The 14,645-nt window shown below is 35.8% G+C and overlaps 1 protein-coding gene across 8 annotated transcripts in view; it reads right to left on the bottom strand.

The window, feature by feature from the left end:
- Window positions 1-14,645, bottom strand: part of LOC108149213 (nipped-B protein) — a 191,366-nt gene that overhangs the window by 98,238 nt on the left and 78,483 nt on the right. For all 8 annotated transcript variants that reach the window (XM_041707769.1, XM_041707318.1, XM_041707440.1 and 5 more), the window contains 2 exons: window positions 5,639-6,325; window positions 5,349-5,580 (listed from right to left, as the gene is read on the bottom strand). In XM_041707769.1, coding sequence (XP_041563703.1) covers window positions 5,349-5,580; window positions 5,639-6,325 — 919 coding nt within the window. The remainder of the gene's footprint in view (window positions 1-5,348; window positions 5,581-5,638; window positions 6,326-14,645) is intronic.

Here is a 14,645-nt window from a genome sequence, read left to right as displayed (position 1 = left end):
GCGGGAGCGTATGTGTAAATCCTACGAGGATGCTTGGCAAGAACAATTGTGTGAGACTGCACCACGATTCTGTGTGAATGCGTGGCGGGAGTATATGTGTATACGACTGCACCATGATCCTGTGTGGATACGTGGCGGGAGTCAGGAGGACGAGTTGGTGTCCAATTGGAAATAAAGAGAAATTGTGAAAATTAATATGGTTGAGATATAACAAGAAACGCTGTTATTGGTTGTATGTTTATGAAATAATTGAATGATTTAGATTAGAAGCTAATGTCAATAAATAATTGAAAGGAATACTGCTTGTTGTAAAGCTTAATGGGTCATGACCACGCATACACGAGGACGTGTGCAGGTCAGGAAGGCCGTGTCGCAGTTCTCAGAAATATTTGAATTCGATGAACGCTAAAGTTATTTGGCGCTCCGATTTGGTTGTCGCTTGGCATAAGCCGCTGGTTCCTGGTAAAACATGGATTCTAGGAATTCCTGCTCTACTCGTAGCGCGACGGCATTGCCAGATCTCTTTTAGAGTGGCGTAGTCGTCGAGTGAGGCCCGGTCGCCCAAGAGAGAGAGAGAGAGAACCGGAGAGCAAGAAGTTGCAAGAAGATGAGCTCCTGGTATTTGAAGGGTGGTCAGTTTGAATTGGACTCTTGGCGCGATCGGGACTTACTGCGCAATCGAAATGGCAGACCATGAAAACACTCCTCCGTTATATATTTTCTTTACTTCAACCAGTTTGTCGATGGGCTGTGGCTGGTCGAAAATGCAAAGAAGAAAATGGAAATAGTCACCTGACAGACCAGCGAGTGTTTGAGCGCGTATTAGACAATGCGGCAGTCTACTTGTTACAGTGACATTTACATTCATATCTGAGAGTTTTTTTTCGGATCTGTGGGCCAGTACGTAGATCTACCGGTTGAAAAAACTCCAACTTATTTGCTGGGCTGATGATAGCTTTGAAAAGGGTTGTAAAAATAGCGATTTTTTAAATGTTGTTTTGGGATATCAATGAAATTTTTTATTCCTGTGAAAGTAAATTCGATGCCATTATGTATAAAACTCGATTTCTTTTACATGGCCACCACGGGTACGCTTGCTGAAGCCCAAACGCTGAATCCAATTTTTAACGGTTTTCAAGCATAAGTCGGACGATACTGCTGCAATTCCACGTACGATATTCGTACGAATGGAAACATTTTGTACTGTGCCTGAGGATTTACATTGGTCTTACAGGACGAACGACCACAAATTGGACGTTGCGCAATTAAAGCTGAGGCCATTGACTCCGAATTTCTGTATAAAATTTTAATAATTTTGACTAGTTTTTGGATCGTTTATATGTCCATGATGAAATGGCAAGCCTTACTGAAGAGAAATTTCAAAATAGCGGGAATATGGCGTCCCCATCGGTCTACTTTTGTAGAGTCCCTTTTGAAAAACCCGTTAAAACTGGCGACCATTAGGGTTAACGAGACGAAGCAGTCCTAGAGAGATATAGCTAGTTATGTTAATACGTAAGGAAGTAGACTGCAGGTAGTTGGTAGCACACGTTTAGATGTAACCGGTAAGATTGAAGTAGTTTTAGTTGGTTAAGTGTGTTTCCGAGGGAAGCATGATTTTGATGTAATAATTATTTAGAAGATGTAGAAGTTCAAGTTTGGTTCTGGAAAACGCCATTAGGGTTCCAAAAGCATACTTTATGGGAGTCAGTTCAATGACATTGATTTATCATTAGTTCCCAAAAGAAGTGCCACATTTGATGGGTTTTATGACCAGCATTAGGTCCACTTTTATGATATAAGTTAATTTCGTTCTTTTGCTTTTAAATTAATTTTTTTTTTAAATTAAGCTTCCGAACACGTTAGCTCCTATGAATTTTTGTATTTAAATCGAGTAAAAATTTTCAAAACAATCGGTTTCTTAGTTTTGGTGCTAGGATGTTCAGCGGCTTTATAAATATCAATCGTGGGAAAATCGATTTACAGTTTATTTTATTCTAAAACAAAAAATAAAAACGAGCTGGTCGAATCGTTTACATTGTCAGTTTTGCACCATCTTACTTAAAAAAACGATCTTTAAATTGTATAGATGATAAAATTTAATAAATGGAAAAAAAAAAAATGAACAACTATTTGTTTTCTTAAGTTTTTCGGGGTATAAAAATTTAAGTTTTTAGTAAACATTATGTTATACATTGATTTTAAAAATAAATAAAAACGATGTCTATTAATAGACTAAATATAAATGATTATATTGTAGGGCTGTTGAAGATTATAATCATGAATGCAGATCATTTTTAGCTGCATTTAAAGCATCCGCATTATGTACAAACTGGCGACAGTTGTACAGCTAAAAAGATAACGGGAGGACACAAATCTCGTTGGCATACGTAAATCCAATGTATCAGCCTTGCCAATTAGTTTAAGAAACAATTTACTCTTGTAGCCGTCTGAAATTTTTGTTCTAATGTCGATTTCACCCAGAAAGCAAGGTTCAAGTGCTGGATTGCAATTTTTTCGAAAACATAAAATAAGCTTACCCAATTTATCACAAGCCCTAGCGAATTGACGTGACAACCATACCCATGGTCCTGTAATCCAATATTTAGTTTTTGGTTAGATCGTATCAGGACGGTGGAAGTCGTCAAAGGCACGGTCCCAATAGGCGATCTTTATAGTGAGCACAGTAGTGAGCGCTAGTACATGTTCTGTGTAGCATAGTGTACACCGATTGTCAGAGCATTTATATTTTATAGGCAATACGCGCATACACCAGAAAGTCATTTAAAATAGGCAATATAGGCGGCATATATTATATTTGGAACTGCGTTCGAAAAGCGGCGCTAAACAGTATTGCTTTAAGACTTTATGTCACGTTGTAATGAACAAATATCTAAAATTCGATGTTTTGGTTGGCCAAGAAATTTTAAGCCAAGGTCTTAGTGTAGCAATAGACGCTGTAAGGCTTAGTATTCACATAACAGATTCCGGTGGCGACCTTATTAACTCCGACAATATGGATTGGTTTATAGCAGGAATACCAAAGTCTCGTGTTTCAACAGGGAATTTGGAAATTACGTTAATAGATCCACAAAAGATAGTATACAGCACCGGGCCTATAGACTTATCGAAGATGAAAAAGAGAATGTACGTTATAAGATCAATGAACTTCTAAAATCTTACCTTATTCGTCCCAGTTGCTCACCTTTCGGGAGTCCTATGATGCTCGTTAAAAAGAAAAATGGGAGTGATCGTCTTTGTGTGGATTACCGTGCTTTTAATGAAAACACTGTTGCAGACAAGTACCCATAACCTCTAATTTCTGATCAGATTGCAAGGTTTCTGATCAGATTGTCAAGCTATTTCGAATGTCTCGATATGGCTTGCGGTTTCCACCAAATACCGGTACATCCAGATTGAATTTAGCGCACCGCTTTTGTCACCCCCGAAGGTCCATATGAATTTTTGACTATGCCTTTTGATTTAAAAAACGCTCCGTCTGTGTTTCAGCGCGTTATAATTAATACATTGGGTAATTTTGTGTTCCTTTCTTAAGACTAGGATCGAATATCTGGGGTTTGAAGTTAGCAATGGATAAATTCGCCCAAATCCTTAAAAAATTGAAGGGCTCACAGAATTGCTACCTTCAAAAACGGTAACGCAATTGAGACAATTTATAGGGCTAGCTTCTTACTTTCGGCAGTTTGTACCAAAATTTTCAAAAACATTAAAAGCATTGTATTTGCTTATTTCAAAGAAAAACTGTGATATCGTCTGGCTGTTAGAACATGAAAGGAACCGTTGCCAATCATACTTAACCCTCAACATTCGATAGAACTGCACACAGATGCCAGCTCAATTGGGTATGGGGCAATATTGCTTCATGGAGTGGACAAGAAGCCCTATGTTGTAGAATATTTTAGTAAATGAACGCCACGTACTGAATCCAGGGCCAGCAGGCCCGAGTTTTGGCCAAAAGTCCGTTTTTTTTTTGTGAAAATTAATAAATAAAGTATGGGGCTATTTTTATACTTAAAGCTAATTTATGCCAACATTTCGGAGAATTTCACTGAATGAATTTTTTTTGGCATATTTTTCACGCAAAATTAAGTTAAAAAAAAATCTAGTGAAAAGAGATGAATACTTTGCTGATCGAATTTCTTGTGAAGTCATTGAAATTGATTAAAATGTTTATAAAATATCGACAAAAGCTTTAAAAACTCGAGCTTTATTTCGTAATGGGATACTTTTCTTTAGAATTAATTTCGGGTACCCTCAGGAAATGAAGTGATTCCTTTAAAAATGGGTTATTTGATCAATAAACTACCAAAATCACCCGCTGATTTCGCGCGGTTTTGCTTTAGTTTTCGAGAAGTATGAATTTAATTTGAAGAAGTGGCAGTTTTGAATGTTTTATGCATGCTGCATATGCTCAAATACATACGAAAAACATTTACTAATGCATACACTGAAGAGCCGTTTGGTGTCATCATAAAGCATTTTAAATATTTAAAAAATACATAATTGTTTTTTAAACTTTTGATGCTGCAGATGCAAGGAAGGAACAAACAAAAAAAAATTTAAATTGTTGTTGGGACGATTATTTTACTAATATTGACAGCTAGGGCACCAAAAGATGGCATTACCATAGAAATATGACTTGTTATGGAGTGGTCGGTAGTGACCGCACCATAGCAGAAGGACATGTTATGGTGGGGGTCGGTAACTCGGTGTAAATGGAAATACACCAGTTGATAAAGCTTATTAGCTTAGTGTCAATTGTTAAGTATGGTTAAGAAGAAAATGTTATGAAAAGAATGTATGATATGTTATTAAGAAATGAACTTGCTTATTTTGGTTTTAATGCCTTAAACTATGTAAAGAAAATTAAATAAAAACACTAAACACTTAAACAATTAAAATCAATAAGAACTGACTTATGAGAATATGGCGATTTATAGTCAACACACGAGGACGCGTGACTGGTCAGGAAGGCCGTGTCGGAGCGCTAGTACAGTTCATTGTAATATAGTGTACAGCGATTGTCAAAAATGTATATTTTGTAGGCAAGTGTATGCCCCAGAACGTCATTTAAAACAGGCGAACTGCGTGTTGCAAATGCGCAGTTCACAGGAAAAAGCCTAGAAGCGGGAATTGAGAGACTCCTACTGAGTGAGGTCTGGTCGTATGCCGCGAACTGACTGAGAATAGAGGAAGGAGAAAAAAGAAATGGACAAATTGAGTTCTTTGTCCTCTAGGTGTCAGTTCAAAAAGCGGCGTTGATACGAGCAGAACTTATATATATATATATATATATATTTAAGCTTAATTTATATTGGTAAACATACCACCAGTCTTATGTTTAGTCCGACATTTAGACTTTCTCAAAGCCAATCCTTTTCCATCATCCCTTATCCGACGTCTTTGATAAATTACATCTCGATACCACTGTACCAAATAAAAGTGCCGAGCATAGTCCCAGATTAAATTTTCTTCTTGAGCATTTACAGCTAGGAAATCCAGAAGTATTTTTTGTAGAAACTCGATTCGCTGCTCCTCGGGTTGTAGTTCAAATTGAGCCTGTAAAATATTCTTATTAAGTTTTTTTTAAAGCAGTTTAAACAAACGTGTTACATACATTATTTTCAGTTAAATCACCCTCCTTTTCTTGTTCTACTTTTATTGATTTTATCATTGAATCAATTATGTTAACCTTACACCGAGATTCAACAGTATCCTTACGCAATCGAGCAGCTACAATGCCCAGGTAATCCAATGAAACTAAGCGAATGCTCTGTTCTATGCCCTTGTCAGACACATAGCGAACCAGCATAGTTCCCAACAGCGAAAGTAACAATTCAGATGCAGGCCATTCGGGTCTGTTAACGGTAGCCAGTAAATCATGAATAAAATTTTCAAAAAGTGGTCGGAAATCAATTTCATTAGACCGTGATTTGCATTTATTTAAAAACGTTGTTAAAAAGTTTCCACCTATACTGACAGCGACATCATACTTTTGTAAAACAATTATATCCTGATCTGGCTGAACAGTTTTTGTAGCTCCGCTTGGGAGGTTTTCGTCATCTGCAACATTCAATTGGGTCTTAGTACCTAGTTTTCCGGTATCACAAAGTGAATCTGGCAAAACAGTTGCGCATTGAATTAGTTGTAGAACAAGTGCTGTAACCATTTGAATAGTTCCTCCATTATTTGTTAGTTTATATGGACGTAGGTTTTTTTTTGATGAAGGTAAGCGGTCGATCGATGTCAAAATGTCTCCCAGAATGCTGTTCCTGATTTTATCGTACCTTTCCTTGCGAAAAATCTAAAGTAAATAAAGCAGATAACATAAACATGAATTGATAATTATAATCTAAAGTAAATAAATCGGGTAACATAAATATGTATTCAAAATATGAAGAGTTTAAATGATCACAACATCCAGACTTAATGTGACTACATTTTCGGGACAGATGGTTAAAAAGAAATTCTGATTAAATACTAATTTGTTTTGTGTTAAACAAACATATACTTATTTTACATATTTAACACAGCCTATATGTTGGGATTTTTTTTACATATCCATGTGTAAGTTTCCACAGACATGTCTAGATCAACTTTCACGGTGATGCCGATACAGAACACAACAACACATAAAAAAATATTTTTTTTATACCCTTGGTAAGTTAATTTCCCTCAAAAGACTGTAAGACAATGGAGGACGCATCGCGTTCCCAGACTATTAAATACCCGTTACTCAGCTAACAAACTTCACACAATCCGAGTTTATAATGCTCAAAAGTTGCAAAAGTGCAGCGGACGTGTTTTGCGCGAGCTTCGGTAAAAGTTGTAGAAAGTGAATGTTTGTAAAGACAAATGAAAAAATACACAAACAAAAAAATTTAGAAAATAAGCGAAAATACGCTAAAACAGAGGTAAATAGTTATTCAACAAAAAAAAACAAAGATATGATTAGTGCCACGCTAAAAAAAAAACTCAATGAGCGACGCAGCAAATAAAGAGCGTCGAAGCTCAGCGATCCGAAGAGACGGGTACTTCTCGTATATATCAACTCGCGATACCGAAGTGCAAGAAACGGCTACCAAGGGTATCTCGGCCCTACTGACGGTCTTGAGTTCTCAGTGTTAAAAAGCTCGAACGCCCTGGTCAACAAAATTGTTGCGCTGGTCGGGTATGGAAATTTTCATGTTGTTCCGCTTACTAAAGGGAATATTCACGAAACCAAACTTCAGACAAAATCTGAAGAACATTTCCTAGTTGTGTCCAAACTGCCCTGCCAACAAGGAAGACCCCCAAAATAAGAAATATTGAGACTGCGGAGGAAATCACACAGAGGCTTGTGGTCTACAAGGAGTTGAAAAACCGCATGCGACGATTGACAACCACGCGCCGTCAAATGCTTAAAACTTGTACGCTTACTCAAATACGACCCGGAAGTTTTTTTTCGGCACGGCTGCAAGATTCTCATTTGGTCAGCTTAATACCCAGAAAGGCTTCTCATACGCCAATGCCCTTCGATCAGGAACGGAAAACCCACTCCAGTCTAATCTAGGAAACCTTCAGCAGGTCCCAGGACAGTCACAAAGCACACTGGAATCAATGATGGTTACCATGCAACAAAGTATGATGGAATTTATGTCCTATATGAAAACGACCATGGAAACAATATGTCAAAACCAGAACATAGTTTTACAGTTGCTTGCAGCTAAACAGTGCAAATAATTAATGGCAAACCTACGATAATAAGGCCCATGGCGGAACCGGCATTCTAATTAGGGAACACATAGCACCATGTTCACCAAAGGTTTGCAACAAACTACTTGCAGACCACGTTTACCATAGTGCAGTCAGGTAACGGAAACCTTTCTACAGCCGCCGTATACTGCCGCCTCGCTTTACAATTTCTGAAGGACAATTCATGGTTTTCAACAACTTACTTGGAGATCGCTTCATAGCTGCAGGAGACTATTATGCTAAACATACTCACTGGGGATCACGACTCGTGACTCCCAAAGGAAGGAAATTGTATAATGCAATCATCAAACTGAGCATGACTATGCTTCCCCTGGTAGCCTCACATATTGACCAGCAGACCCAGGAAAAGTCCCTGATTTTGAGGTGACAAAAAACATTCCACGTAATATAATAAGCGCCAAAGCGCTTTCGGACCTCTCATCTGACCATTCGCCAGTAATTATAACTCTTCTTCAAAGCTCAGAAACCACAGACCACCCCCACAGGCTGACATCGCACAGAACCAACTGGCTAAAATATAAAAAGTATGTAAGTTCTCACATTGAACTAACCCCGCAGCTCAACATCGAAGCGGACATCGACTGTTCTACCGAAGTTCTTGAAGATATACTTGTGGCAGCTGCCTCTATTTTAACACGAAAAGGGAAAGACGTGCAAAACAACCATTTCAAAACAATTCTACAAATTGAACAGCTTGTACTGGAAAAGAGGCGCCTGCGACGTGCTTAGCAAACCAACAGATCGCTATCCTCAAAACGTCTCTAGGAAGCCACACGCACACTAAACCGAGCCCAGAAGAAAGACGCTGAAAACGCACAACTACGGTACACCGAAAAACTTTCGCCAACAAATACAAAATATCCTCTGTTGAGGGGTCACCCAAACCTAAGTTCTCCAATCGAAACAGTCACTCCGACAAGATATTCATCAGAAAGCTGGGCCCGCAGCGACGAAGATAGAGCCGAAACTTTTGCTTCAGATCTCCGAAAAGTCTTCCAGCCGAACTCAGCCAGTGGTCCATTTGTGTTACCACAAACCGAATCTGAAACTAATTCCATACCAACACAGTTTCAGCAAAAGGAGATCGCGAAAGTCATACGGGAACTGAAACCGAAAAAGGCCCGGGGCGGTGAACTGAATCGATGGTATTTTTGGTAATCACGTCATTTATGTCCTCACGACCACTTTGAAAACGTTGGAACCACTCGTGCAGTCTGCTACGGGATAGGCATTCATCGCCATAAACTTGTTTTATCAATTGAAACGTTTCAGTTAAAGTTTTACCAATTTAAAAAAAATTTAATGTTGGCTCTTTGAAGCTCATTTTCGCAACGATCACAAAAACATACTGACACTTAAAACGCAATAACCTCACTTCCAATAGATGAAATGTCATTTTTACTGGAAGTCGATAAACGATAACAGATTCTAACGCACCAGTTGACATATAGATGGCGCCACTAGAGGGCGCTAGATTCAAAAAGTCCTGTTTACTTTGGAACTCACCTTGTATATACTTTATAGGGGCGGAAACGCTTCCATTTACACCTTTACCAATATACGCCTTTACACCACGAATAATGGGTATAAAAATGATAACTACGATTTTTTTAAACTTCAACGAACAATGGAACCCAAGCTACAGAGGAGTTATCAGAGAAACCCTTCAAGAAGAAGTTTTCTCCCCTCCACTATTTGTTCAACTAATCTACCAACTGCTGGTAAGCCCAAATAAAACAAATCTGGTACCATTCAACAGGAAACATAAAGTAGCATAGCTTATAGGTATTCTCCTCTTCGATTGTATACTGGCTAAGCTTTTGTAAGACCAAAACCTCTGCATTGGATCATAATTTGATGGAACTCCCTGGAAAAGAAGAACAACATAAATGAGCTACACAAAATTCGCCACCCCCACAGATGACCGGAACACCATCTTAAAGCCCCTGGACATGTTTGTTGAGGGCTCGATGCGTAAACCGCATTGGAAGCAAATAGTTTTTTTTAAAGCAAATGGCGTTTCTTTGAATCGGAAACTTTATTGGTCGGATAGGAAATCGGCAGGATTTTGAAAGCCAGGGCTTTGAAATGGGCTATGGAGCAGAGATTAAACGATAACACAAGCTACAGTAAAGGATTACAACTTTTAGAAATGTGCCAGTCTTAAATGGGCGAAATTCTGGAGACGCGAAAGGAAAAATAACCTTTGTAAGAGTGCAATAAAGTTAAGTTATAGAGGTTGTTGGCATAACCTAATCATAAAATTTAACATGCCTTAGGATATTCGAATCGAAACTGTCTTTTCAAAGTCGGTTGTCAAAATTTCTTGCGAACTACTCAACCGATCGTATTGAAATCATGCACAGGTATTCAAGATAAAATTAACAAGGTCTGGAACAAACGAATATTTTTTTTCAATAACAATTAAAAAAAATAAAAACGTCGACAACATTTTCACCAATACTAGCATTTCTGTAAAAATATTTGTCAAAATACAATTTTGACTTTGTTTCTTAGTTTAATACCTAGTTCATGGTCTTAGCTAAAACATGCATTTTTTATATTTACTTCTGATGATCCTGCAAAAAGTTCTGCTGCCAACGCAGAGACACCTTTCTTCCAAAGGACTGCTGTAAATTACGCCGAAATAGCCGAGTTTTGGACAAAAAAATATTGAAAATGGGCTGTTTTGTGTACGAGGAAGCCCGTTTAACCCCTTAATGGGCTATACCAGTCTCACTTTTTTTTTTTTTTTAAATCCACTTTTTTCGCCTAATTGATAGTTTACAATTTTATAAATATTCTGTGAAAGCGGAAAGGTCGTAGATTTTGAATGGCGGCGTTCAGATGAGCGAACCCTCGCAGGCAGACTTTAACCGCGTTTAACAAGCTTTCCGATCGGTTTAAGACTAAGATTCAATTATCTTGAATGGGTCCTACCTAAAATGACCTACAGACTTTTGGATTGGTTGAAAAATGTCCATTTGGACAAATTTAAAAAATATAATTTATTACACCAAAAAACTTTTTTTTTTTGTTAATACTCGCTACTTTTTAAAGTTCATAGTTCATTGTAGGGGTAATTTTTTTAGTTCCTAATTGCATAAATTGCCTATTTTTTATGTGTTACAGTGGTATAGCCCCTTAGCCAAATCAACAATTTGCAGATTACCAGAAGGCATATCAGCCTTAATGAACGCTGATAATATAATACTTAATGCTTAACAAACTCGCAATGTTGTGTGCTCTATAGTCTGCAGGCAAAACTTAAAAAAGTAAGATAATGACTGTAAGGGTTGCTAAAGGTCGCAGGTCTCAAAAACAAAAACAAGCTGAAGTTTATATACCCTCGCAGTTATTGTAAAACACCTACATTGTAAATGTATGTTTTAAAACATTGAAGCTACGATGATTTTCAGCTCAAATTTTCGATCGTTCCTATTTTCCGATTTTTTTATAAAATGTAAAGCGTAATTCTGAAATGCTAGATTATTAATAAGTCAAAAAGAATTTAAAAACAAGCAAAGAAGCAAACTTCGGCAAGCTGATGCTCATATACCCTTGCAGCTATTGCAAAAACTAAATATTCTCGAAACCATTAAAATTATCATTTACTTGCGTGTATGTTTAAAAAGATTGAAACTATGATGATTTGCAGCTCAATTATTCGATAGTTCATATGACAGATATATGATATCGTTTTCCGATATTATTAAAAATAAAAGCGTAATTCTGAACTGTCAAATTATCAATAAGTCAAAAAGAATTTAAAAAAAATTACAAAATTTAAAAGTTACATTTATTTAAAAATTTTTTTTATATTTTTATTGTTACCATGGGAGTTTTATGTTAATTTCTACCGATTTTAATGAAATTTAAACCGTAAATGGATTATTTATTGGAAACTTCATTACAGATGTTAAAACACACATTTATCCGAATATTAAATACAACAAATAGAAATGTAAATTAAATACAGTAAAGATTGAACCACTAGATGAACTACAATTTAATAAAACCCATTCAAAACACAAACCATAATGAAATCCTAGCCAAACTCAAAAAAATGTTCCACAACAATTTAAGTTTAAAACAGTAGAACCTTCAGCCTCTGAGTATAATAGTCCACTACAAATTGTACCAACAAAATTACTACCAGGTTTTAATGATAAAAGATGGCGTTTAGTAATCAATTATCGGCAAGCCAATAAAAAAGTATTGTCTGAAAAATTTGCTCTACCAAGAATTGACGATATTCTTGACCGATCTGAGATCAGGATTTCATCAAATAGAACTCGAATGTAACATCATTTTCCACGAGCAATGGTAACTATCGCTTCACGCGATTACGTTATGGTTTTAAATAGCGCCAAATTTTTTTCAAAGAATGATGACAATTGCATTTTCAGGTATCGAAATTTCGAAGACATTATTGTAAATGGATGGTTTAATTGTCATCGGTTGTCCGGAAAAACAAATGATAAACAAGAAAGGAAGCAAACTTCGGCAAGCCGAAGTTCATATACCCTTGCAGCTATTTCAAAAACTAAATACTCTTGAAAACGTTAATATTATGATTTCCTTGCGTGTATGTTTAAAAACATTGAAGCATGATGATTTGCAGCTTAATTATTCTATAGTTCCTATGGCAGCTATACGATTGTTCCTATTGGAGCTATATCGTATGCTATAGTCGTCCGATTTTGATGAAATTTAAACAATAATTTTGAAATATTTAACCAGAACTAAAAAAAAATTAATAAACACCAAAGTTATAGTTTTTTTCATTTATTTTTAAGATTGTTCCTATGAGAGCTATATGCTATAATCGTCTGATTTTGAAATTTAAACCATAATTCTGAAATATTTAACCATTACTATATCTCGAAGAACTAAAAAATAATTAAAAAACACCAAGGTTATAATTTTTTTTTATTTATTTTTCCGGTTGTTCCTATGGAAGCTATATGCAATAGTCGTCAGATCCGGCTCGATCCGAGTTATATACTACCTGCAATAGAAAGACAACTTTTAAGAAAGTTTCATGCAGATAGCTTTAAAACTGAGAGACTAGATTGGGTAGAAACGGACGGGCGGACAGACGGACATGGCTAGATCGACTCACCTAGTGATGCTGATCAAAAATATATATACTTTATGGGGTCGGAGATATCTCCTTCATTGCGTTGCAACCTTCTAACTGAAATTATATTACCCTCTGCAAGGGTATAAATATAACTGCCAAAAATACTTATACTGAGACCAGACAATCTATATAATCCCATTAACATCCCAATGCATCATAGACTTCAAAACAACTTAGCAATTTTGCGAAGGGTATAAAAATAACATTAATAAAATTTTTATGGTTCAAACAAGAAAATTTTTTTTTAAATAATATTACATTTTTCAATTTTTAAAATTTAATCAAACAAGAAAGAAAGCAAACTTCGGCAAGCCGAAGTTCATATACTCTTGCAGCTATTGCAAGAACTAAACTTTTTTGAAAACATTAAAATTTTGATTTACTTGCGTATATGCTTAAAAACACTGAAGCTATGATGATTAGCAGCTCAATTATTTGATAGTTATTTTATATATTTTTATTATTTTTATGGGAGCTATATGATATAGACGTCCGATATTGATAAAATCTAAACCATAATTCTGAAATATTTAACCATTGCTATATGTCGAAGAACTAACTGAACAAAAAATTAAAAAACAGAAAAGTTATAATTGTTTTCATTTATTTTTCCGATTGTTCCTATGGGAGCTATATGCTATAGTCGTCCGATTTTGATATAATTACGGACAGACTGACAGACGGACATGGCTAGATCGACTCACCTAGTGATGCTGATCAAGAATATATATACTTTATAGGTTCGGAGATGTCTCCTTCACTGCGTTGCAAACTTCTGACTGAAATTATAATACCCTCTGCAAGGGTATAACAAAATAATCTTTATACAAACAAAAAAAATCGTAACTTCAAAGTATTAAACAATTTTTTAAAATTATTTTTCAAAATATAATCTCTATAAAATAAAATTTATATGGTTCGAATAAGAAAATTTTTTTTTTAAATAATATTACATGTTGCAATTTTTAAATTTTAATCAAACAAAATAATCTTTATGCAAACAAAAAAATCTTAGCTTCAGAGTGAATAACACCAGAAAGTAATTTTTATTTGTTACATTATTTTTCAAAATATAATCTCTATAAAATAACTTCAAGGAGGGAGATGTGGTATGCATATATAGATGTACCGAGTACCCACTATACCAATGCCAACATAGTGATACAGTGCTCTTATGTAAAATTAAAAGAATTATTTAAAAAACAAGGAAAATAAGTGAAAAATAGAGAAGCTAACAATTTTTTTTTTTATTTTTTTTTTTTAGTATTCCGATTGTTTCCATGAGTGAGTTTACCAAACTCCTTAATGCTTAGCAGGACATCCATAATGCGACCGACGCATTTGCCAACTTGGACGACGAGGAAGAGAAACTGATTGCGTTGTTATGACGGGTTTGCAATGGAGACCACCACAGTTTCTAAAAAGGGCAAAGATCCCCGTATATGTGGAAGTTATTTTATGCCAGAGATTCAGCAGTAATGCATTGTGGTACTGCGAGCAGAAGTTGGAGTATGCGCTCTAGGTTTCAGCCATTTTTATACAAAATAGATTTTATATTCAAAAGACATTAAAAATTGCGCCAACCTTGCATATAGATTTAGTGAGTATGTATCTTTTTATATGAAAAAAAAATTGTTGAAAATATACCGTTTTTTGAACAAAGAAACCCATCAACTCTAAATGTAGCTTAATGACTTTTTATCGGAAAGACTTTTCCTAGCGA

This window comes from Drosophila elegans, unplaced genomic scaffold (genome assembly GCF_018152505.1).
Source record: "Drosophila elegans isolate 14027-0461.03 unplaced genomic scaffold, ASM1815250v1 contig_1, whole genome shotgun sequence".
NCBI classification, from domain to species: Eukaryota; Metazoa; Arthropoda; class Insecta; order Diptera; family Drosophilidae; genus Drosophila; species Drosophila elegans.
This window is presented reverse-complemented; position numbering and strand designations above follow the sequence as displayed.